General features: G+C 43.7%; 1 protein-coding gene across 1 annotated transcript; it reads left to right on the forward strand.

Annotated features, from left to right (window-relative positions):
• The first annotated feature begins 1103 nt into the window (after nucleotides 1–1103).
• Nucleotides 1104–18444, forward strand: tnrc6ba (trinucleotide repeat containing adaptor 6Ba). Its single transcript, XM_088323225.1, has 22 exons — nucleotides 1104–1403; nucleotides 2951–3033; nucleotides 3236–3257; nucleotides 3359–3790; nucleotides 3873–6713; nucleotides 6785–6946; nucleotides 7079–7275; nucleotides 8337–8408; nucleotides 8635–8835; nucleotides 8979–9098; nucleotides 9272–9397; nucleotides 9545–9718; nucleotides 9796–9900; nucleotides 10040–10235; nucleotides 13857–14024; nucleotides 14133–14279; nucleotides 14480–14623; nucleotides 14691–14780; nucleotides 14846–15049; nucleotides 15850–15917; nucleotides 16015–16154; nucleotides 16231–18444. Exons 2-22 carry the CDS (start codon nucleotides 2977–2979, stop codon nucleotides 16775–16777), a joined length of 6213 nt encoding a protein of 2070 aa, XP_088179351.1. The 5' UTR covers nucleotides 1104–1403; nucleotides 2951–2976; the 3' UTR covers nucleotides 16778–18444.
• The last annotated feature ends 5153 nt before the right edge of the window (nucleotides 18445–23597 follow it).

Genomic DNA, 23597 nt, shown 5'->3' on the forward strand with positions numbered 1-23597 from the left:
AAAATAAAAAAGTGAAGTGTCAACATAGAATTTTGTTCTCTCCTAATAACTAAATCTAGCAATTAATAGAATAAATAATTGAGTAGTGTACTTCCAGTGAAGTTAACGTATTACAGTATATAATTTGGATAACGTGGTAACCAATGATTAAAAACACATTAGCTTTTTTTTTCAATAAAATTCTTCTGAAATAACTCGACTCACAGCAACTAGAACTATTTTATTTTTACCCTTTTAAACCACTTGCAAGAAAAAAACGATTTTTGAATTTTATTTGACATCTAATTTGACCTTTTACCTATATTAATCACACGACATTTAACAGTCAGTAAAATAAATAAATAAAATAAATGAAAATAGATTAAACCATACTTTTAAAACAAGCGGATTTTCTTCCCTTTCTATGATGTTAAATCAAATAGTCTCATGAGTTCGCTAGTCAAAAGAACAAATAATCTTGCGACTTTCATTATGCATTGTATATAAGATTTTGCCAATGTGATAGTTAATGATTCGAAAACACAGCTGCTTTGACTCCACCTTTCACATTATAACAAAAATATTCCAAATTTATTTGGATGATACCGCCTAGCAACAATATTTATTCATTTGTTTTGTTTGTTTGTTGAAACTCACGTCATTAAAATTAGGTAAATTTTCAAAATGAAAAAAATTCACGTGTAATTTTACTTTTACTGACTTCGATCAAATGGTATCCAGAAATATACGAAGGATACCACTTAGCATCTACTTATTATTTTTAAAACGAATGTCAGTAAGTTTAACGATTTTTAAAATACAAATTTGTGACGCGCAAGTTTCCTTTTTACAGTTGTCGAACAAATTATATGAAAAACATTATACTGTCAGTGAAAAAGAAGTCATTGTTATGCGTTTCTAAATTGTGCAAGTATAATTATTTGTGTTTTTGTACTTTTACGATCTCTTTCCTGTAGTCCTCGGGGGATCAGTAGCTCTTCTTGTTATCAGCCCTAAAAATATATTTGTTTCAGCAACATTTTGAAAGGTAATAGGGTGAAAATGTATTTTCTGAATTTAGTTTTATTATTTGATTTTTTTGTATGTTTCCACGCAGCTGCAGCTGGCCGCTGGCCATTGGAGCCTCATCACGCAAAATGGCCGCCCGTCTACCGACTGACTACACGGCGCTTTGAAATTCAACATTTCTGCATATATATGTGTTTTCTTTCCTCACTTTACTCGGTACTCGTCGACCAGCTTGTGGTCGTTTTTGGTTTTTGATTTGACTTTACTTGACGTATCAGCTCAGGCGCCGCTGTTCTCGTCGCTTCGACGAATGCCTCAGAAAGCTAAAAAGAAAAAACGCACTGAAGCACTTTAGCTATTAGCTCGCGAGCTTGCCTTCGTATGTGATTACTGTGGTGAGTATAGTGATGACTTTCGATCATTTTATTTCCATGTGTCATGCCTGTTAATGCAAATCACGATATGTAGTGTTGTCTTGGCAATTTTGTCTGATATTCATCGTTTTGTGCTAAAGCTAACGCTATTAGCTGTAGCTTCATGTAACTGTCAGATAGCTCCGTGTGCGCATTTTCGGAGATTAATATTGTCTATCTAGCGAAGTGCATTTCAGTCATTTACAATGCAGAGGCTGTATGTCTTACTTAGGTAGCTGACATCTAGAAATTGTTTCCCTTGTGCCTTGAGTACGAATGTATTTGAGGGAAATTACACCCACTCCTGTTAGCTACTGGCGGAAGATAATACGATGTTTCTTGGTAAAACAATCAAATGCCTATAGTCATCATGTACTGGGTATCTTAAAGATGTCTTTCAATCTAAACATTTCCTCCTCCTTCCAAGCATAGTGGTTCTTAAAACGCAGCTGTGTGACTTTAGTAGTACGTGGCCACAACATTTAACACATAATGCTGCATCGCATTTTGGGTTTTGAACCCGCACGGGCTTACTCTGCTCTTGTTACATGAGAAATGAAATGAAATGATCTGCATTTATACAGCGCTTTTCAAGTCAATGACTTCCCAAAGCGCTTTACAATGTGCTCCACATTTCCTTGCAGCCATGTAAGGCTCTAACCTGCTTATTGGGGGTATTAGGGGTTCAGTGTCTTACCCAAGGACAAATGAGCAAATTCGATCATATAACATTTGTGGATTGTGTGAGTGTGAGCAGCACTTGTCAATGCATCTTATTGTTGGGAATGCCACTGGCGTTTTTGTAGATAGTAGCTGAATTTTTGTGTTTTCTGAATTTTCTCTTTGCCAACATTGAACGCCGTACCATCCACCCATTATCTGCACTGCTTATCCTCAGTAGGGTCCCGGGGGTGCTGGAGCCCATCCCAGCTATCTTCAGGCAGTAGGCAGGGGACACCCTTAACTGGTTGCCAGCCAGTCGCAGGGCACACAGGGACAGACAATTTGCTCGCTCATTTACACCTAGGGACAATTTGTACCGGCCAATTAACCTAACATGCATGTTTTTGGAATGTGGGACGAAACTGGAGTGCACGGAGGGAACCCACGCAAGCACAGGGAGAACATGCAAACTCCACACAGGAGGTTTGATCTCATGACCTCAGAACTGTGCCGCACACGCGCTAACCAATGCGCCGCCGTGCTGCCCTGAACACTACCACACCCTAGTATTTGGGGGTCGCAAAAATCTTGACAAAGATTAATGCAGTCTTAAGTCAAAATCGCCCCTTATAGTTGTATTTAAATCGTGTCTTGAAGACATCTACTGGTTAAATCTAAGAGTAGGATCAGCTTATTCCATTGTACCTGTTTATAGGGCATAATTAAAGCATTATTCTCAGCTTTACCACCCGAAGACTCATTTATACTTCAAGTCCCACGATATTTGATGTGTGTAATTCTCAATACAATCTGGAATTTAACCTGCAGTTGCCTTGTTTTAAATATCCTACTATCCCTTCAAAAAGGAGTACTACGACTGGAGCAGTAGTTCATGGAAGACAAGAAAAGGAAAAAAGAAGAAAAAAGGAAAAGGGAAGCCTCTCAGAAGGTATGAGTTCAGTGGGTTTCATCATGCTTTGCTCACAATCATATACAAGTAAAGGAAATCATGCAATGACACACTTGTGTGAGGATAATTCCCTTTAATGATAAAAGCCCTGTTATGGTAAACATCACTTTACAAACATTTCTTGTGAGACTATCTACAATTAAATAAGAAAATCCCTAATCTGTTTCTTCTCTCCTGTTAGGTTACTGAACAAAAAAACAAAGGTAAAATTGCCATAATGTCTTCAGCATGTTGTGTGGTAAAAAATATATATGATTTACAGTGCAGTCGCCTCTTCTTTTGTTCTCATTTCTTTGTCATTTAGTGCTCGATTTGACCAAGCAGTTATCTGCCCATCCTCCTTCACCTCAGAGCACATCTGCCTCCCCTAGCGCTGGACCCACCTCCTCTGCATCCTTATCCTCAGCCACTGCAGGCGCTGGCAGTGCTGCCACCCAGTCACCGGGTGGCAACAATGCCAAGCGCCTCACTGTGGCCAACGGACAGCCCACCTCCACCGCCAGTTCTTCCTTTGCCGGGGGCAGCACAGGTGTTCCAGGGAACGGGAATACAAGTAGCGGGGGTGCGGCCCAGGCGCCTCAGCAGCAAGCTCGCTATATGCCGAGAGAAGTGCCGCCCAGATTCCGCTGCCAGCAGGACCACAAAGTCCTACTCAAAAGGGGACAGCCACCACTCTCCTCCATGCTCTTAGGAGGAGGAGTAGAGCCCCCCAATGCAAACATAGCTGCTGTCTCAGGTATGAGCTGGTCAATGTTTGTGTGGAAATTGATTGCGCCCTGAAATTAAATATTTACAAGCACATCTCTAATTCCTCATAGATTCTGGTGCAGCTACCTCCTCATTGGTCCTCACCTCATCATCAGTCGCTGCTTCTACCACTACTTCTAATTATGCAAATTCCATGTGGGGCACAAGCTTAGCCAGCCAAGCCTCCTCTCAGGGCAGGGAGAAGGTGATTGTAGATGGGAACGACCTGGAAGAGTGGCCCAGCATCGCCGGAAGTGATGGAGGAGGAGCTTCGTTCACTGTGGCTGGAGGTTGTGGTGGCGGAAACATCATCAGCAGCAGCAACAACGGGATGCCTGTGAACAGCACGAGTGCCTCTGGCAACCAATCCTCATCCACTTCCTTGTTCTCTTTGCCCAATGAATGTATGCAGTCGTCCGGCAGCGTGGCATGGGGGACGACTGCCGCCCAGGGCCCTCTTGGAGAAGGAAATGCAGTAGCTTCAGCTGGGCCTGTATTACAGCAGTCCTCCTCAGTTTCCAAAGCCGCCGCTGTGCCAGGCAGCCACGATGCCAGCAGCCTCGTCGATGGCAGCAGCGGGAATGCGGGTGCCAACTTTAATCCAAATGCCAACCCTTCAGCCTGGCCTGCCTTGGTGCAACAGGATGGGCCCAGTGTCGTTGTTAAAGGAGGTCCGTTGTCCTCTCATCACCAGGGCCCTGGAGGGACTTTACCTGCCAACACTTCTGCTTCCTTAGGGCTAAAGGCTGGCACAGTCGGCGAGCTCGGGGGTCAACAAGCTTTGTCTGTGAATCAATCAAGCACTCATCAGCACCAACTTCACCAAATGCAATCTAGAGACAGAGAGTCGGCAGGGGGCAAGTGGGATTGTGAATCAGCGGGACCAAAAATTGCAGGAGAAGGGGGCGCCAGAGAACTGGGAGGTAGCGGAGATCACAATCTTTCTTCCTCGTGGAGGGGTCAACCCCCATACCCTGCGTCTAACTCTAAAATGAGTGCCTCTCGGTCTGATGGCTGGGAGGGCAAAGAGGGTGGCATGGTACCATACAGAGCTGCTGAGGGGGATAAAGGGCCCACGGGTTGGGGTTACTCGGGGCCCTCTGGTGGGATTAACACTTGGGGTAGTGCTGGAAATGGGGCAAATGATACTCAAAGTGGGGTAACTCAGGGAGGGTGGGGGACACAAGGAGCAGGAGGGGAGAAAACGGTGTCAGGTCTTGCCTGGGGCGGTAGTTCGGCCAGTGCAGCTAATCCTGGAGAAGTTAAGGGAGGAACAGGCAGCAGTAACAGCAGCAGTAGTGGATGCAGCACCGCTGGCAATCCTCCTGTCACTTCAACTGCTATGAACAGAGCTTGGGACAATCAGAAGGGAGAGGTGGAAACGGGGGAATGGGGCGAAGGGGCGCATGGGGTGCAGGGAGGATCCAGTGGTGGGAACTCCAGATGTGAAAGGGAACCTAATGGTAGTCGTCACAGACGTCAGCCACCTGATACTGAAGCTGCCTTACAGAACCTGCTTAACCGTCCCGATCTTGACCCACGGGTACTCTCAAACACAGGCTGGGGCCAAACACAGATCAGACAAAACACAGCGTGGGATCTTGCTAATCAGGCAGAACATAGTACGAGCTCACTCTCATCAACCTCTTCAAAGCATTCATCATCTCTGGGAAATTCTCACAATTCTTCTGGACCCAGAATCCCGATTGGTGATTCTAATGGGCCAGGGGTCCACCCTCCCTTGCTTTCATCTGCTGGTTCCTCTGGGGATGCCTGGGAGACCAGCAGCAGCAGTAGTAGCAGTGGTGGAGCCTCTTTATCTGGTAAAGGCCCACCACCTTCTGGTCCCCACATGAGTAATCTTGGCGTCTCACAATCTTGTCCGGTGATCTCAGCAGGTACTAGTGTTGGGTCAGGTCCTCTGGGACAAAACCAGCAAGGAAAGGCTACTGGTTGGGGTGCAGTGGATAATCAAGAGACAAAAGGGTGGGGTAACGAAGAATGGAGAGCCAATAAAGGAAATGGGGTCGGGTGGGGTGGCCTGGGGGAACAAAGTAACCCTGGCAGTACAGGCTGGGGGGGAAACGATGACAGGGGAGCAACAGGTTGGAAAGAAATAGGTGGGGAAGGACGAGGAACTGGCTGGGGCTCAGGGCAGAAGGTTGTTGCATGTAGGGAATGGGGTGAGCAGGAGTCCAAATCAAATAGAAGTATTGCAGGATGGGAAGATGACCCAAAGAACAGAGGAAGGAATTCTGGAGGGGATTTGGGTCCAAGTGGTTGGGAGAGCTGGGAGGAAGATGCTTCTAGGAGATCCTGGGGGACAGGGTCTGGAGGGAACGGAGCAGGTGGAATCACTGGGACCAAGCCCCATCAAAATTGGAGCGGGGGAACTAAAATGCAACAGATGCCAAACAGCCAGTCAGGTGCCATCACCAGCCTGCAGGCACAACTCCAGCAGCAACAATCACAACCACGAAATCAGCCTCCACAGCTGCAACAAGCATTGGACCAAGGGGCTATGCAAGGGGGCGGCGGGAGAACAACAATCTCCCAAGCCCAGCACCAAAGCTCAGGCTGGACTTCAGGGCCCATCCCTGCTGGTCATGGATTAGGTGGAAGTGGTTCTGAAGCAAGCGGTTGGGAGGAGCCTTCACCACAGGCTTTAAGCAGGAAAAATGACATAGATGATGGAACATCAGCATGGGGAGACCCCACACATTACAACTACAAGCCGGTTAATCTGTGGGATAAGAACAGCAATCCCGCAGGTCCGAAGTCACATGGTCAGGGTCAGATTCAACAACAAGGACCTCCACCTTCAAATCAGCAGCCAAACAGACCTGCCCCTGGACCTGGTGTCAACAGAGACTTCAACGCTGCTCATGGGCATGGAAAAGCTTCTCCAATAAGTGAGACACCAGAAATTATTTTATGGTAAGCAGGGCAACTCCAAAAAAGCTGAGTATGTATGTGTCTGCAGGTAACTCTGGGTGGGGCGGTACGCCTCCATCGAGTCCCACAATAGACAACGGCACAGCTGCCTGGGGGAAACCTACAGAAGCTCCCTCTGGATGGGGGGAGCCTGATAACCCTGGGGGAAAAACTGGCTGGGGGAACCCACCCCCCAATCCCCTCAAATCTGGTTAGAATTCATTATAAATTGCACGCAAGATTATGACAATTAGTCTTTTCTTTAAAAAAATGTTATGATACTGAAACCCGGAATATATTTTTGCAACGTGACAGCAAAATCAACTAATTTGGACTTCAACAGGTTCAAAGTCTATGCAAGACAGCTGGGGGGACAAAGACGGTTCTGTGACGGCCTCACGTCACTCGAGCTGGGAGGAAGAGGAGGAAGGCGGAAGCATGTGGAATAGTACCGGTTCCCAGGGTAGCGGGTCGTCTTGGGGACAGGGTAGCAATGGTGGCTGGGGACAGAGCCATAGTGTCAAGAAGCCAAGCAACAAGGTGCGCTATTTTGGTTTAACTTTCATCTCATTATGTCTTGTGTCTTGAATTAATTATAGTACAGTGGAACATCGGCTTTCGACCATAATCCGTTCCAGAACCCTGTTCGATAATCGATTTGTTCGATCACCGAAATCATTTTTCCCATTAAAAATAATGTAAATTGTTTTAATCCGTTCTAACACCCTGAATGTTTACCTTGAATGTTTAACGTAAACACGAAGTTAACCCAGGCTAATCGTATGTTTGCGTTATCGTAATCTTCCGTACGAAAGATTACGCTAACATGAACGTGTAAAAATTTAAAAAATCAGGTCGTTTACAAGTCATTTAGCACCCGGGTCTCCACAACAAGTGGTGAGCGGTTCATTGGAAAGGGGGCTCAACACCCTGAATGTTGGGCTCCGTTCCAACACTCTGAATGTTTAACGTAGACATGAAGCTAACCCAGGCTAATCGTATGTTCGCGTTATCGTAATCTTCCATACGAAAGATTACGCTAACATGAGCGTGTAAAAAAAAAAAAAAAAGGATAAAGAAAAGAATTATGAATAGGATTTCTTACCTTTGTGGTGGTCAGCAGAAGGCGCAGGTGGACGGTGGAGCTATTATTTCTTTCTTGAATGCAATAGTTGTACGCACTATTCTTTGTTCACTTGTAGCAACTTTGCTGCTTGCACTGACTTTCTTCGGAGGCATAATTAGGGGCTAAAACACTTGGTACAACTATATAAAAAGCGAAAGCAAAACAAAGCACGACCGCACGCGATAACAGTTGGTCACGAAAAAAGCGATCTACACCCGTACGCCGCTCAGCATCGCATCCTAGCGTACGCACTCACGCATTACTGGCGTTCGAACTCCGATTTTTTGACCGAACAACGAAGCAAGAATTTCTCGAAATTTTTGGTCGGACTCCGATTTTTTCGAACTGAGAGGCGTTCGAAAACCGAGGTTCCACTGTACTTGGAAAATAAAAGCACACCCTTTGATTCTTGTTTAACGCAATCCAACTATCAAGATTTGATTTGTCCTACTAAATTAAACTCCATTCTATTCAGGGTTCGCTCAAGGTTGGTGGAGATTCCTGGATGAACCCAATCAACAGACAATTCTCTCATATGGGGCTTTCGGTGAGGTGTTTTGCAGTCTGAGTTGCCACAATATCCTATGTAACTTAAAAATGTCAGAGAAAGATCTGTAGAACTGCTTTACGTTGAGGTTGGTTAAATTCAAACGTGATTGGTTAATTTATGGTTAGTTTATGTATACCCTAGACATTTTTTTATATTGCAACCATTTTAACTTGACTGTACACATTGAGTCACTCATCAAAACTTGTTCCCTCGCATTTGCCAGCCTGACGATCCAAATGGTCTGAACATGGATTTGGCTCCTGGCATGCTCCAGGAGAAGAAGATGGAAATGGACAAAAGAGCTATGGGAATGATGGATTACAACGGAGACACGAGGAAAGGAAGAGGGGGAGTCGGCATGGCTTATCGCTTACCTGTTTCTAAAGACGCAGCAGCTGGGGATTCTGTTTCTTTTTATGACAAGGTAGGTCATCATTAGAATTTTTTTTTCCCCTTTTACCCCAATATATAATTGTATCACCTTTCCTTCATTCCCTTCTTGTTTCATTCTTCCCCATGTCCCCTGTGCTACTCTAATTTGTTTCCACTTGCCTGTCACTTGGGCAGACCTTGCTTTTGAACAATCAGGATGGGTCTCTTGGGGAGGATGCTCCTTGCTCTCTGTTCTCACCACCCACAGCCTACAAGCCCCATACCCTCTTCAATCACACTATCCCCTTTAGACAAGTAAGATACCTGCCCCTCTTGTATCTGTCCTCCCATCCTTAATCTTAGTCCTGTCATTTTGTGTTCACGGGGTAAACATGCAATTTCCCTTCAATAAAAACCCACTGATTTGTGACGTTTTTTGTTTTCATTTCATTTTTTTGGTACATGTGATTGGCCGTGTTTGATCACAGGGTGGCCATAGTCTACTTGGCAGCAGTGGAGGGATGTCTCAGTCCAGACATCAGCCCAATGTTTCACCCATGAACCAGTCCCCAGGGATACGAGCACAAGTGCCTCATCAGTACCTGTCGCCTCAGGTACTCTTTCTGTGTGTTTTGTATAGGGAAAATGCACTAATCTAGCACTTAGCATAGTCCTGTTTATGTGTTAAGCTAATTAACAACTTCGACTATTGAACATTTTAAACACAGGTTTAGCAATGAAAGCCATTTATTTCCCCTCAGGTGCCAGGCTCCATGCTGAAGCAGATGCCCCCTCCCAGTGGGAGCATGGGGGGTGTCGGCGGCGTGGGAGGAGTGGCGGGAGTTGGCAGTGGAGGCGTCTTTCCCCCACAGCTGTCCCCTCAGCATTTAGCCATGCTAAACAGCATCTATCCACCTCACATCCAGTTTCAGTTGGTCAGGACTCGCATAGAAGGCGTTGTTGATCGTGTGTCTCATTGGGAAAGTTTAAAAAGGAGATGTCTTTGTTTTAGGCTTGTCAGCTTCTCCTCCAGCAGCAACAGCAGCCACAACAGCAACTGCTACAAAATCAGAGGAAGTTCGCCCCCAACGTGCGCCAGCAGGCTGACCCTCAACAGGTACAAAATTAAAGCGGTTGCTTAGCAGTTATCATTTGCACATCTATTGACACAACATGGTTTCTGGCTTAATTTTTCACCTTAACTGTCACAAGGCGGTCGCTGATGTATTTTACTTTTTTCGGGTGCATATTGGCAGTTGGCCAGGATCATGGCAGTACTCCAGCAACAACGCCAGCAGCAGCAGGTCGGTAGTTTAGGTGGTGGCATCAAGCTCTCCCCGTCCCACCATGGCGGAAGTGGAACCAAACTACATGGGGCTGACTCTTTAGCCCACCAGGGTCTGGCAGGATCTGTGGCTGACCTGCATCAGAAAACACATGGACCCTACTCTGGTGAGAAACTTCTCCAATACAGTGAAACCCATTCATATGAGCAAATTGAGTTAAGGTTTGTTTAAATAAATCTCTGTGATAATTTCACTAAGGCTATGTTTTACTAACATCTTTTATGTATTTTTGGCCAAATTCAATGCAATCTAAGGCTAGTTTTGACTGCAGAGCTTAATGCTCAATTTTGGGGGGTGAAATCCGATGTCTTTGAGGGATTGTTCACATTTTCAACTAAATGTGACTCCTATGCAACTTGATCTCCTGTGTGAATACCACAAGTGTCCCGCATGGGACACGTGATGTCATACTAGGGCTGCAACTAACGATTAATTTCACAATCGATTAATCGGTCAATTTTTCTATGAATCTGATTTCTCATTTCCCTCCTAATTATTCAAATATCGGAAGTTTTGGACGGATAGACGATAGTGCACAAAACAAAATATTCCATGATATAAAACAAAAAATTACAAGTGTTTGTCAATTAACTTGATAATTTAAAAAAATGTATACTATACACCTGAAAATATGAAAGGTGGTAGGAAAAGACTATCTTATCTACCAATCAAACCAAAAAGCAATTCATTTCAATTTGTGTAGATTTTTTTTATCCACAAAAAAATATTAAAAATGTAAACAAACCCAGTCTTCAAACTTTTTTCAACAAATTTGTTTTTGGGGGTTACATTTTGGAATATGATAAACACTGGGTTGGGTTGGGTTACTTTAACTGGATTACTTTCAACTACTTTTGGATTACTCCAATACCAAATATGCTAATAAAATACAAAAGAAACTAAATATGAATTAAATTACTCAATTTTGTACAGGTTTGGGGAGTAACGGAATACATGGAACGGCAAAAATGATGTTGGCAAGCTGTTTGGATTTATTTTCACTTTGTTTATGTCGCATTTTATGTTAGTTTTGCCGGAGATCAAATAGATCAAAGCCAGGAGAGAAAGCTTACCACGTGTTGTGAGTCATAATTGTATTCATTTTTTTTTTTTGTCTTTAATTAGCATATTTGGTATTGGAGTAATCCAAAAGTAATTGAAAGTAATCAAGTTATAGTAACCCTACTCAACCCTGGATAAACATCACCAATATGAAAATGATATGTGCTCAAGAATTTGCCCCTTGGGTAAAGTTAAACATGTCTTAATTATTATTAGTCTTTTTACCTTATTTATTTTATACTTATTTTCTCATTGTTTTTTCTCAGTCTGTTCCCTTTAAAATATTTCACTTTGTTTCATGATGAAACAGTCAAACATTACAAAGTTAAAACTTTCGTGTCAATTTGATTGTAAATGATGCAATGTTCAAAATGTAGTACTGTGTATATAAAAAATGAAATATAACTTTTTTATAAACTTTTTTTTTTGACAATATATGTGTATTATTTGTTATTGCAACACCCATTGCAGCCTGGTCATCCTGGAAGAGGGATGACCTCATGTGCGGTCCCATCATTTTCCTCATGTTGAGGTTTTTTTTAGTTTTTCTTGCCCTGATGTAGGTTTTATACCAGGGGATGGTGTAATAATAGTCCGTAATAATAGTCTGTGGTTTGCAATAACCTGTGCAGCCCTTTGAGACTCTTTCTGATTAAGGGCTATACAAATAAAAATGACTTGACTTAAAAACGGTCTTGGCGCCCTCTGCCGGACCAAAGCGTTGCTATAATTCCCAGCATCACAACGAAATGGTGTGCACTCGAATTTGCATTAATTTTAACATTCTTGGTGGCTCATAAATCACGCAATACAAGGAATTGTTGATCTAATTAGTTGCCAACGCTTTTAATTATCAATTCGTTGTTGCAGCACTATGTCCCACGCAGCGCGCTTATGTTTTCGGAAATACTCATAGATGTTAACGACGGAGTGTTGTCCCCCGGAAATTAGTTAAATCCAGAACACCCCATTTGTATGGTTTGTTTTGAATGTAAATATTGTTAACTAACACTTGAGGATACTATCGCTTTAAGAATGAACTCCACTCCTTGTTTACAGCAGTGACATAGAGCGACATTTTGTGAATTCAGTTGTACGCTATTTAATCCCGTGAATGTGTGAATTCAAGACACACCGTGATTTTTGATTTGTCTGCTTCTTTTTGCCTCATTGAATGCAGAATAGTGACGTCTGTCGCCTACCAATGGTGCACAGGTTGTATGAATGGGTTTCGACCGTTCACACAGAAGTCTCATTCCAAAAGAATCAGATATGCTTCGAATTTGGGACCACATATTCAAGTGGCCTGGGTATGGTGTGAAAATTCAGCATATGTGCTGTTCAGGTGGACTTAAACAGATCGGCTACATGTCGCGTCCATGCAAAAAATGATTTTCTTGCGACAAGGGTCTCCTCTTTTTATAGGGATTACCTGTATTTATGTACCGTAAATTCCGGACTATAAGCCGCTACCTTTTCCCCAAACTTTCAACCCTGCGGCTTATTCAGTGATGCGGCCAATTTATGTAATTTCTCTAACTGCCGCCAGCGGCGTTCGAGTACAAAAGGTAAGATTTAGACCGTTGGAATATATGCGCCGAGGAAGACTGCGACTTCACTAAAACTGGCCGCATGCGAAAGGCAACTTTTTCGCAAGTCTGCCAGTGGATCCTGACGGCGTGGGGCAGCATCAAAAAATCCACCATCACCAACGGGTTCCGAAAAGCCGGTCTGCTGCGTGACGGAGAGGAGGGCACACCAGCAACATTGACAGCGCGAGTGAGGCTACGGGAGCGTGGGACGACGTCTAAATGATACTGTTTCTTTCCGACACTGAGGAAGACGACTTTGATGGCTTTAGTTGTAAGGAGGAAGATGAGGACGGTTTACCTTGATTTTTACAAGTACAATATGTTTTTTTAACAGACCCGTTTACTGTATTGCGAGCGTGTTGCTAGCGTGTTGCTACCATTAACGGGTACCGTTTGGGATGAAAGTTCTATTATTCTATTATTATTATTATTATCAAAGCTTTGAAAACTCTTGGTGTACCGTCTTTCTTTGTTAATATGTGTAAGCATGTATAATATGTATTTGCAACTGTATATTTTTGTAATGTTTTTATTTGTATTTATTTGAGACACTTATTCTGATATGTTTTGTGAAAAAGAGGGGCAAACGCAGGCTGACGGGAAGTGGGGTAAAGGTGAGTGAGACCTGTTTGTTGTCGCGGCGGACAATAGTGGATATATATTTTTCCCACCCTTACCTTTGGAAATATAGACTTTTTTTCCTTGGATTACTTTCAACGGGTACCCGGACTCTGCAGGTCTGCATCAAACATTAAGTACCGGTATCATTTTTCGTTCATTTTGCCGGCTGTGATTCTTGGACTGTGTACTTCAATGAAAGGCATTTAGTTTCAACCGCGGGACTTGAAGTCGGGTTTGGATCAATTTTGTGTTTGTGTTACAATTTATTAATGTGAGCGCATGCGGCTTATATACAGGTGCGGCTTGTGTATGTACAAAATCGGTTTTCCTCTTAAAATGTGGTGGGTGCGGCTTATAATCAGGTGCACTCCATAGTCCGGAATTTACGGTATGTATTTTAGCTTATTTAATCCCCATAAACAATAGCCATACCTTCTTGCCTCCATCTACAGGTTTCACTTCTGGTATGAACCTCCCAAGTATGGACATGGGTGGTTCTGTGGTGGGGGGGCCTGGAGGCATGAAGGACATGGGAGGTCAACAGTCCCGCTTCAAGTGGATGATGGAGGGCCACTCGTCCCCAGACTCTGCCACACCTGAGAACGCATTCCATAAAAATGGTAAGAGAAAGGGGTGGCTAGGCAATGATAGAGAGAAAATGTTTCAAATTAATTGAGCAGATTTCAATGTATGTTGTGCGATGATGTTGATATTAATGTGTTGTGCAGGTCCTGTTACCTCTATGAAGATGGCGGGGGGCTCCCCGTACTCTCAGTACGACATGATGGCCGGTGACGCGCAAAGCCACGCCAATTGGCATCGCACCCCTGGCAAGATGAACACTAAGCCCACCACGACTGCCAGCTGGCCCCCTGGTAAGCGATGACACCTTGTGCAATCTCGTTTGCACTAATGACCTGTGCAGTCTCTGTGGAGTTGATGCTGTATGAATTTTTAAACAGTTTTGCAGTTTTTCCACTGCCAATTACCAGATTAGTTAATGACCGCGCCGAGAGTGCTGGTTCTTTCCCCATTCCTGTTGGTTTACACGGTTTGCCCTGCATTTCTTTCGCAGAGTTTCAACCGGGCGTTCCTTGGAAAGGAATAGATCGGGTTGACCCGGAATCCGACCCCAACATGACGCCAGGCAGCATGATGGGGAACGCAGTCTCCCCTGGCCTCAATGACCCCGAGCACCAGTTGTTACAAGACAATACCGGTTGGTATTGGAGGTCTACTGTTCATCGCAAACAAGTGCAACATCAGTTTGTTTTTGATTGTTTCAGATTCCATCCCGCCCCTAAACACCTTACTGCCTTCACTTGGTGCCTGGCCCTACAGTGCCTCAGATACCCTTAACAACGCACATAACGCAGGTAAGTAACACAGCTTTTGAGTGAGAGTCTTGTAAGAAATTAAGCCAGGTTGTTTTTTTTCATAGCAAAGTACACAGACTACAAGACTGGATGGCCCCCCGAGCCCATTGGGCACAAGTCCTGGAAAGCCACTCGTGGCAGCAGCCAGACGCAGTTGTCTCGCCCACCTCCAGGCTTGGTCGGCCAAAAGCAGATATCACCCACACCGTGGTCTGGCGGTGCCCCTCGACAGGCCGGCCGAGGATGGAGCACTGGTTCGGGTACTGCTGGTAAGGTTCCTTTTTTTTTCTTGTTATGTTGTATTGTTGGGTTGGAGGTAAGATCGGGCCAAAAAAATCCAGCCCAACTCGACCGAGGCCTGCGGGTATTTAAGCCCGAGCTTAAATTGATTTGCAGGACCGAGCCCAAAGCAAACCTGAAATTTCATATTTTACTTGCGAAGACTCAGGTGGATGATGGGTGATATATAATAACAAATTAAAGCCTGTCTTTTGTAACTAAATCTAACCTAAACATGACAGTAAAAACATTTACATCATACATGTCTGTGTCCGCAGAAGTTACATTAGCTGACAATCATTAAAATATAATTATTTTTAAGAGTTGACCTGAAGATTTGAAGGTCGTCTGTTATTTGGTTGAAAATGGGGCCATAAACCACAACAGCAGTACGTCTTTGAGTCTAGTGCTGCACTTTAACTTTAAGATGAAAAGAGTCAGAGACAAAACGGAACAATGTGTGGTCAGCAAGAGCCAAAGCTCTTGTTCTGTTTTTTTGTTTTTGTTTAATATCTACACATAGTTTTAGTATAGATTTTTATAACCATACCGTTTAAAAAAAAAAAAATCAGTGATAGAGAAGTCCAGTCCGACCTGAACCTCCAAGATTGACATTTTAGGCCCGACACAAGCCAAAATTAGTTTATTGTTCAAGCTCGGGCTTGAGAGCTTACCTATGGGTTGGGTCACTTTTGTCTGATCAGCAGCGGTTGTTTTTTTAATCCATTTATTTGTGACTTAACCAGATTCGCGCAACAATTTTTTTCCGAATGTGTGTTTCTTTATAAAGGTTCAGCGTGGAGCGATGGCAGCTCTCGCGAAAGTTGCTGGTTGGTGCTCAGCAATCTCACGCCACAAGTACGCGCCCAAGCAAATGCAACTATTTAAAAACAATTGAATTTGATCATGTACTGGTTGTATATCAGCTGTTTTTGAAATGCCTTTCTCTTTGCAGATTGATGGCTCCACGCTTCGAACCATCTGCATGCAGCATGGCCCCCTGCTGACCTTTCACCTCGGCCTGACCCAGGGCAGCGCACTTATCCGTTACAGCTCCAAACAGGAAGCGGCCAAAGCCCAGAGCGCCCTCCATATGTAAGACTAACAAATAGAGCTTCAGGTTTCAGTCCCAAGTCTAAATTGATGGCGTGTGTGCTGCTGTCCCCGACAGGTGCGTTCTGGGCAACACCACCATCTTGGCCGAATTTGTAAGCGAGGAGGACGTGGCCCGATACATTGCACATTCCCAGGCTGGAGGTTCGGGGACTGGCGGCGCCAGCTCCGGCAACACCCCTACGCCGTCCTCTGCAGTGGGACCCAATGGTAGTGGCGCCACCTGTGAGCTCAACACAGCAGGGGGCGGCGGAAGCGCCACAGGAGGAAGCGGAGAGGGCGCGTCCTCTGCCGGGACCGTTGGACCCGCGGCATCTGGGCATTCTGAATCCACCTGGCAGAGTCTAGAAGCTACAGGCAGCTCATCAGACCAGTTGGCGCCTGCTGCAGCCAGCATGGGGATCTTTTCACAGTGGAGCGGCAACAGCCCTGGAGTTGGGGGGGCAGACGCAGGAAGACAAGGTCTGTGGGGGGGAATGGGCGGTGCCGGTTATCCTGGCAACAGCCTGTGGGGCTCACCGGCACTTGAAGACCGCCATCAAATGGGCAGCCCGGCCTCGCTGCTGCCAGGGGATCTCCTGGGAGGGGGTGCCGACTCCATCTGAAGCTCACGCTTGACAAAATCATCGTCACGCTCTTAATTTATTTCCTCGCGAAACGATGTGAATGGAAGCTACACTGGTCGCCCGTCACACAGGCTACATGCAATACATTCTTTTTTTTTCCTTCTCCATCCGTCAATGTTAAATGAAGACCTCAACCAAACTTGAAGCATGGTGGGTGCGAGGCGGGAGGATGTTTGGGGGTTGGCGTACTCTCGGACTGTGCAGGGCAGTTCGGTCTTTTTTCCCCCTCGACCCGAGCACTCAGGCATGTACTGTAGACTAGCTCGACCAGGTCCCGCATGTCAACGCGTTGAGCTCTTGCTGTTCTTTGTGTGCCACATTTGCCCCTCCCCCACCCCATCATATTTTTGTATTTAATATCGACGACTTGCAGACTGAGCCTTCTTAGACCCGGCGTTCTTTTATCAAGCTCACGTGTTCGGAACATCAAATGGAGAGGTAGCGCTTCTAATGGGACCGGCAGAAACCTTTTTTTTTTTTTTTTTTTTTTAAGAGAAGTACAGGAGCACTACTTTGGTCAAAATGCTATCAACTTGGGGCCCAGGGTTGGAAATAAGGAGAGAGAGAAAAAAACTTAACATTAGCCAAACTTGCACTATATGCCTCTGGGGGTTTGTTATTGACTCATTCAAAACAAATTCCCCCAAAACTCGACACCGACCTTACAAGGACAACTTTGTAATGTTACATCAGCAGTGGCCTTGGCCCACCTGCCCTCTCACACCAGTTACACACTGCTCTTAACATTTGACAAGCCAATTTATCACCTCATGGATGTACATCAGTTGTCTTGGTCGGAAGAGAAAGGTGAAACTTTGGTCGAGATTTTGTCGTTTCCCCATTCAATCACTGACCTCGCTATTGTATTTTTGTTGTTGGTTTCCTACTCAAAGAACCGAGTTGCTTGTTATTATTGTCATTATTATATATTGTCCTGATGTTAGTGACAACTACAGTCGCTTATTTACTCGCTGTCCTAGGTGCCCTCCTTTGGCTGCCTTGTGTGTGCATGACAGGAGCAGTGACGGTATGACCGACAGGATGAAATGAAGTGACGACATCAGGAGCGTGTGTTGGCGTGTGTGTAATTGATACGATGTTGAATGTTTTATATTTTGTTATCGTTTGTCCGTGAGAGATTCATCTGAGCGTGTGCACTTGCTTTTGAACGCTGATCTGCTTTCAGTCAGGGATGTGAATTCATGTTTATCTGACAGCTTTGCTTTTTTTCTTGATTTTTTTTTTTGGGGGGTGTATGTGACCAGACATTGTGATTGCTGAAAAGTTCAAAAACATTGGCACTATTGCATACGTCTCTTAAGTTGTGTTTTTTAGCAGGAATTTGTGTTTCATTTTTCATTGATTTCTGCATATTTTGTTTTAAGACGAAGCAACCAACTGAAGGCATTTCTATTATAATGCCCGAATCCTACCATACCAAGCTCAGCTGGAAACAGTGTTTTACAGACACGTTAAAGACAGTAGCTGTTATGTTTAACTGTTTATTTTGGATGTTCTGTATCGGTTTAAATTAAGTCTGTCGTTATCACTCCTGTTCAGGATGTTTCATTTATTTCAGATGTTACAAAAATGAGAGGAAATTAATTTAAAGTTGAAAAGAACAAGATAATAAAGGTTTAAATGAGTTTCTGGGGCCATTTCTGCTTTTTGATCAGTTTTGATGCAAGCCAATTTCAACGATGTCCTTTAAGATTTGATACAATGCTGTTAGAAATCATTACTTTTTCATTTGGCTAGAAAATGTATATTTTTGAAATTCCAATGAATATAAACGAAGTCACACCAAATACATTTTCATATACTATAGTCTTAAGCCTGCCCATTCCCCTAAAAATGTTGTTGGTCAAGTCATGTTTATTTGTGACGCCCTTAATCACAAGGAGTCTCAAAGGACCATAGATTATTGCAAACCACAGACTATTATTAGACCATCCCCTGATCTAAAACCCTACATGAGGGCAAGGAAAAACTTAAATTCTCAGCATGAGGAAAATGGAGAAACCTTGAGTAGGGACTTTACATGAGGTAATCCCCCTTCCAGGATGACCAGGCTGGCATGAATGTTGCATTAACTATCTACCCTGGTCACATCCTTCAAGAGGGGTGACTGACAGCAAGACAAACACATACAAAAACAAAGAAAATAAAAAAGGAAAGGTAGCGAAAAACACAAATTTTCGGATCATGGCCCACTCAAATGCCCAAAGAAGTTCAGAACCTCGGCACCCAAGTCGGTAATGCTTTCGTCCCTCCAGATGACACGGAACACAAGGAAGCGGCCGTGTCACTTGGGTCAGGGTGACACAACACACTCGGCCTGACAGCTTTCACTGGTTTACCCCTGCCGCATCATACAGGTACCCTGCCCATCCCTTAAAACGCGTCTAAACATCCCACTATCCTTTAACAACACCTCTCCACTCATTCCTATCACCAACAACAGCTCTAGCTTCCACTATATTTAGACCTCTTTCATGCAGTACACTCGTAACACCATTCATTCACGTCAATCGCAGCCTCCCTCTTGGTCTCCTTCTATTTACTTTTTCTCTGTAGATCCTCTTCAACATTCGCTCATCATCCATCCTCTCCATGTGTCCAAAACAACGGAGTAGTCTCTTATCCACACACTTGCTCAGTTCTACTACTAAAGCATTAACAAAAAATAAAATTAGTTTATATAATTAAATGGATGACCATGTTGCAAAGGATGTAGCATTAACAAACAATACATAGATATCGTCATGAAATATAAGTCCTTCATTAATCCCCCTGTTTTATGAATCAAACCTTAAAATCCTTTTTTTGCCATACAACTACAGGATAGAACGCATGACCATCTTGCTTGCTGTCGCGTTAACATGACGTCAGATTGGTTCACTTCATAGAGCCAATCACGGTTTTGCTTCATAAAGCTGGTAAATCGTAATTGCAAGTTATTTGAGTCATTTTGGCAGAAACAAGGTCCCGTATATTGCCTGGTTTTAATCAAAATGAAGATGAATCCAGGGAGATTTTTACGTTTTTTAAAGCTCACTGTTGCATGAAGATGTCAAGTTGACTTGCCCCAGGTGGGATTGAGAACCAATCACCGCTCTACTCTTGCTTCAGAAAGCTTGTGAACAGTGATTGGTCGTGACTCTAGTCTTGGCCAATAGGGGTGGGGGATATTGGGAAATCTGGTATCACCCTAAATCCAAGCTAATACAGTGTAATATCGACCTATAATGCTCGTGTACCGATATCATTTGCTTGAAAATGTCATGCTCATTAAATAACTGAACCTCTCCACCTTAATTGGTTAATAATTACGACAAACCCAGCACAAAGATGTTACGCAGTAATGATGTTCTATTTTTTATTAAATAAATACAATGCAAACTTTAACAGGATAAAAATAAACAAATATTTCTCTTACAAGGGTTTCAGAACAGAAGATGAGAGAATCAAGCAAAAAAAAACTGTCAACATGACTACTATACCTCCCATTGCACAACATGACTACTATACCTCCCATTGCACAAGCTTTTGGAAATGAAGTCAAGGTGTAAACAGTGTAAACATCCATCCATCCATTTTCTGCACTGCTTATCCTCAGTAGGGCCGCAGGGGTGCTGGAGCCCATCCCAGCCATCTTCGGGCAGTGGGCAGGAGACACCCTGAACTGGTCGCCAGCCAGTCCCAGGGGAACAGTGTAAACAATACAATGTAAAACCTTCAACAGTATAAAATAACTGCCACTACACCAACTGTTTGATGAACAAAATTCAAGAGAGTCGAACCAAAAAAAGCATCAATGTGACAAAAACACGCATATTGTATAACAAATTAAAATGTCAACAAGCCAACTAAAAAACCTTCTATTAAACATTAGTGCAAATAAAGTTTAAAACTCATTTGGATCAAATTTAAAATGTGTAATGTAATGAACATACATATGGTAAAATGGTAAATGGTCTGCATCTATGTAGTGCTTTTCAAGTCAATGAAGACCTCCCAAAGCGCTTTACAATGTGCTTCACACTTACCCATTCACACACACACTCACACACCAATAGGGAGTCAGCCATGCAAGGCGCCTACCTCTTTATTGGGGCATTAGGGATTAATTCTTGCCCAAGGACACTTCGACATATAATATTGAGGAGCCGGTAATCGAACCTGCAACCTCTTGATCCCAAGACGAGCGCTTTACCTCCTGAGCTGAAAGGAAATGATAATTATGACACGTTTAAATCAATACAAAGGGGACATTCTTGTATATTATATGTCGTTGGGACAAAAACTAATTGCTGACAAAATTCCAAAAGCTGGTTCACATTTTCCTTACAGTATATTTTTTCGATTGATAATTTTTTGTCCTGTACATTGTCATGATTACTGATATGACTCAGCTGTGCCCGCCGCTCATTTGGCGCTAACTGCCACAGGTTCTGATTGGCTCCCTGTCAGCATTTGAATCCAGTCTGTCCCCTGTTGTCAGTCCGTCTGCGAACCTCAATGAATACCAGCAAGCCTTTTTCGACCCTGACTCCCACCTGTCCAGTTTTTGCTCCTGTCTGTCTCCGGCAACGACCTGTTTTGCTCCTAAACCACGTCTATTCTCCCGTCCCGGCTTACGATCTCTTTTTGTTCCCCGACTACGTCTACTCTCCCGTTCTGGCATACGACTCGCTTCCGACCCGACACGCCTTTCTCTCCCAGTCCCAGCTACCGACCCGTTTTTTTCCGTCCCTGAAACTGCCATCGCTCGATACGGAAGATTACTTCCGCGTTCGGAGCCCAATCCGAGTGCGAGAGCGACTTGCTTCCTGCGTCCAGCGAACACCGGATCGTGGGCGCAGCCCTTTCTCTTTCCTCCAATATAACTTGTGAGAAATGTAACGCAATTGGGTCCAGTTTCCGTTCTGGTCCTAACAGTACATAGAAGAGGATTTATTGCATTTTCGTCGTTCTTGTTCTGCATTATAAGTCCAAACATTGTTTTATTATTATTATGATCTCTAGATAACGTGGTGGGAAAAATGGTGAAGCAAGGAGCGATCCAGAGCTGGTGAGTGGTTTTAATGTCAATTTTGTAAAATGATCAGATATTATTTTTCATTTTAAAAATTTTGATTTTAATAAATCTTTTGACGAATAAATATTATTCCTAATTTTATAGTGTATTTGTCAAGAACCCAAACAGGACCCAAATGCGTGACGTTTTTCACACAAGCCTTTTATTTTAGGGGAAATGGGGAGTCATGCACGTTAGGCAGCCGTCTGGCGTGGAGTGATAGGAAGCCAGAGGCCGACGAGATCGATACCAATTGCCTGAGCAGATATCGGACAGATGGGGTTGATACCGGACAGGACGGGACAGACAGGATTGATATCAAAACAGGATATCGAAATTAAACAGGACAAACTAGACAGGAACGGAACTGGAAACCGATATTAAACAGGACAAAATAAACGGGAACAATACCGGACAGGAAATACCAACAGGAAACAGGACCGAGTCGAAACCCATGTCTTGTGGGGCAGAGGTCCGTTGACGGACTGATAAAGGAAGAGTGAGAGCTTAAATAGACGGAAAGCCAATCTGTCAACGAGCTGCAGCTGGCGCCACACGGGCGGAGCCAATTGGGCGCCATGGCAACCGTGACAGTATTTCTCAAAGTCAAAGTCAGCTTTGGCGTCAATTCTGCAGTATAAACAGAGAATTGACATTACGTTACTCTCAAACCAACGTGTCTAGAATATAACATTAAAAAAAAACTATGATAGGACACACTACACTAAGAGACAAATGTAGTCAGTATGACACATAAACAGACGGCGTGGACACATAAGTCATTTGGGACTCCGGCGCTTCATCACTGTTACTGCTGCTGGACCTTGGTGCTGCCTTTGCCACTGTGGACCATAATGTTTTACTATGACAGGCTGGAAAAATGCATTGGTCTCTCAGGAACCGTCTTCTTATGCTTCAGATTCTACCTCTCAGATAGGATGCATTGTGTTAAATACAATGAAATGACATCTGACCCCTTTCGTGTTACCTGTGGTGTTCCACAGGGTTCAGTACTTGGCACCCTTCTTTTCAGAACTTACATGCTTCCATTAGATATTAATCGCAAGTATAATATCAGTTTCCATTGCTACACAGATGACACTCAACTATATCTTCCAATGGAGGAATCTGCCCCACTAAACTGTGGAAATGTGGAGGTCTGCCTCTCTGAGATAAAAAGATGGATGTCACTCAACTTCTTGCGCCTCAACCCTGAAAAGACCAAAACGTTAATTATTGGTCCATCTAAATGCCGTGACTTGTTCTCAAAAACTGCTCTGAATATTGGCAAATGTAATATCACTCAGGGTAACTCAGTCAAAAAATAGGTTTCGTATTTGACCCCAATATGTCCTTCCAAACACACATTAAGAATATAACTATAACAGCTTTTTTTCCCATCTTCGCAACAATGCTAAAATTTGTTTTATGCTGTCCCAATCTGATGCAGAGATTATAATTCCGGTGTTGGTTACCTCTCGTATTGATTACTGTAATGTACTAATTTCCGGTCTCCTGAAGTTCAAAATCAAGAGCCTGCAGCTGGTCCAAAATGCTGCAGTGAGTCTTTTAACTAAGACAAGAACATTTCATTACCCAGATTTTAGCTAACCTGCATTGGCTCCCTGTTCTGTTGGTAGTATACAAAATCATGGATGGACTTGCTCCCACATATATTTCAGATTTAATTCTAACATACATTACTGCTTTGGGCCTTCA

Source organism: Urocampus carinirostris, chromosome 19, assembly GCF_059441175.1.
Source record: "Urocampus carinirostris isolate Australia breed hairy pipefish chromosome 19, RoL_Ucar_1.0, whole genome shotgun sequence".
Classification (NCBI taxonomy): domain Eukaryota; kingdom Metazoa; phylum Chordata; class Actinopteri; order Syngnathiformes; family Syngnathidae; genus Urocampus; species Urocampus carinirostris.

Excerpts from the sequence above, each read along its gene's own strand:
- tnrc6ba (XM_088323225.1), top strand. The coding sequence starts at position 2,977 with ATGGAAGACAAGAAAAGGAAAAAAGAAGAAAAAAGGAAAAGGGAAGCC. Across the intron at positions 14,781-14,845 it reads TAACAACGCACATAACGCAG|CAAAGTACACAGACTACAAG; the intron begins GTAAGTAACACA and ends TTTTTTTCATAG. Across the intron at positions 15,918-16,014 it reads TCAGCAATCTCACGCCACAA|ATTGATGGCTCCACGCTTCG; the intron begins GTACGCGCCCAA and ends TTCTCTTTGCAG.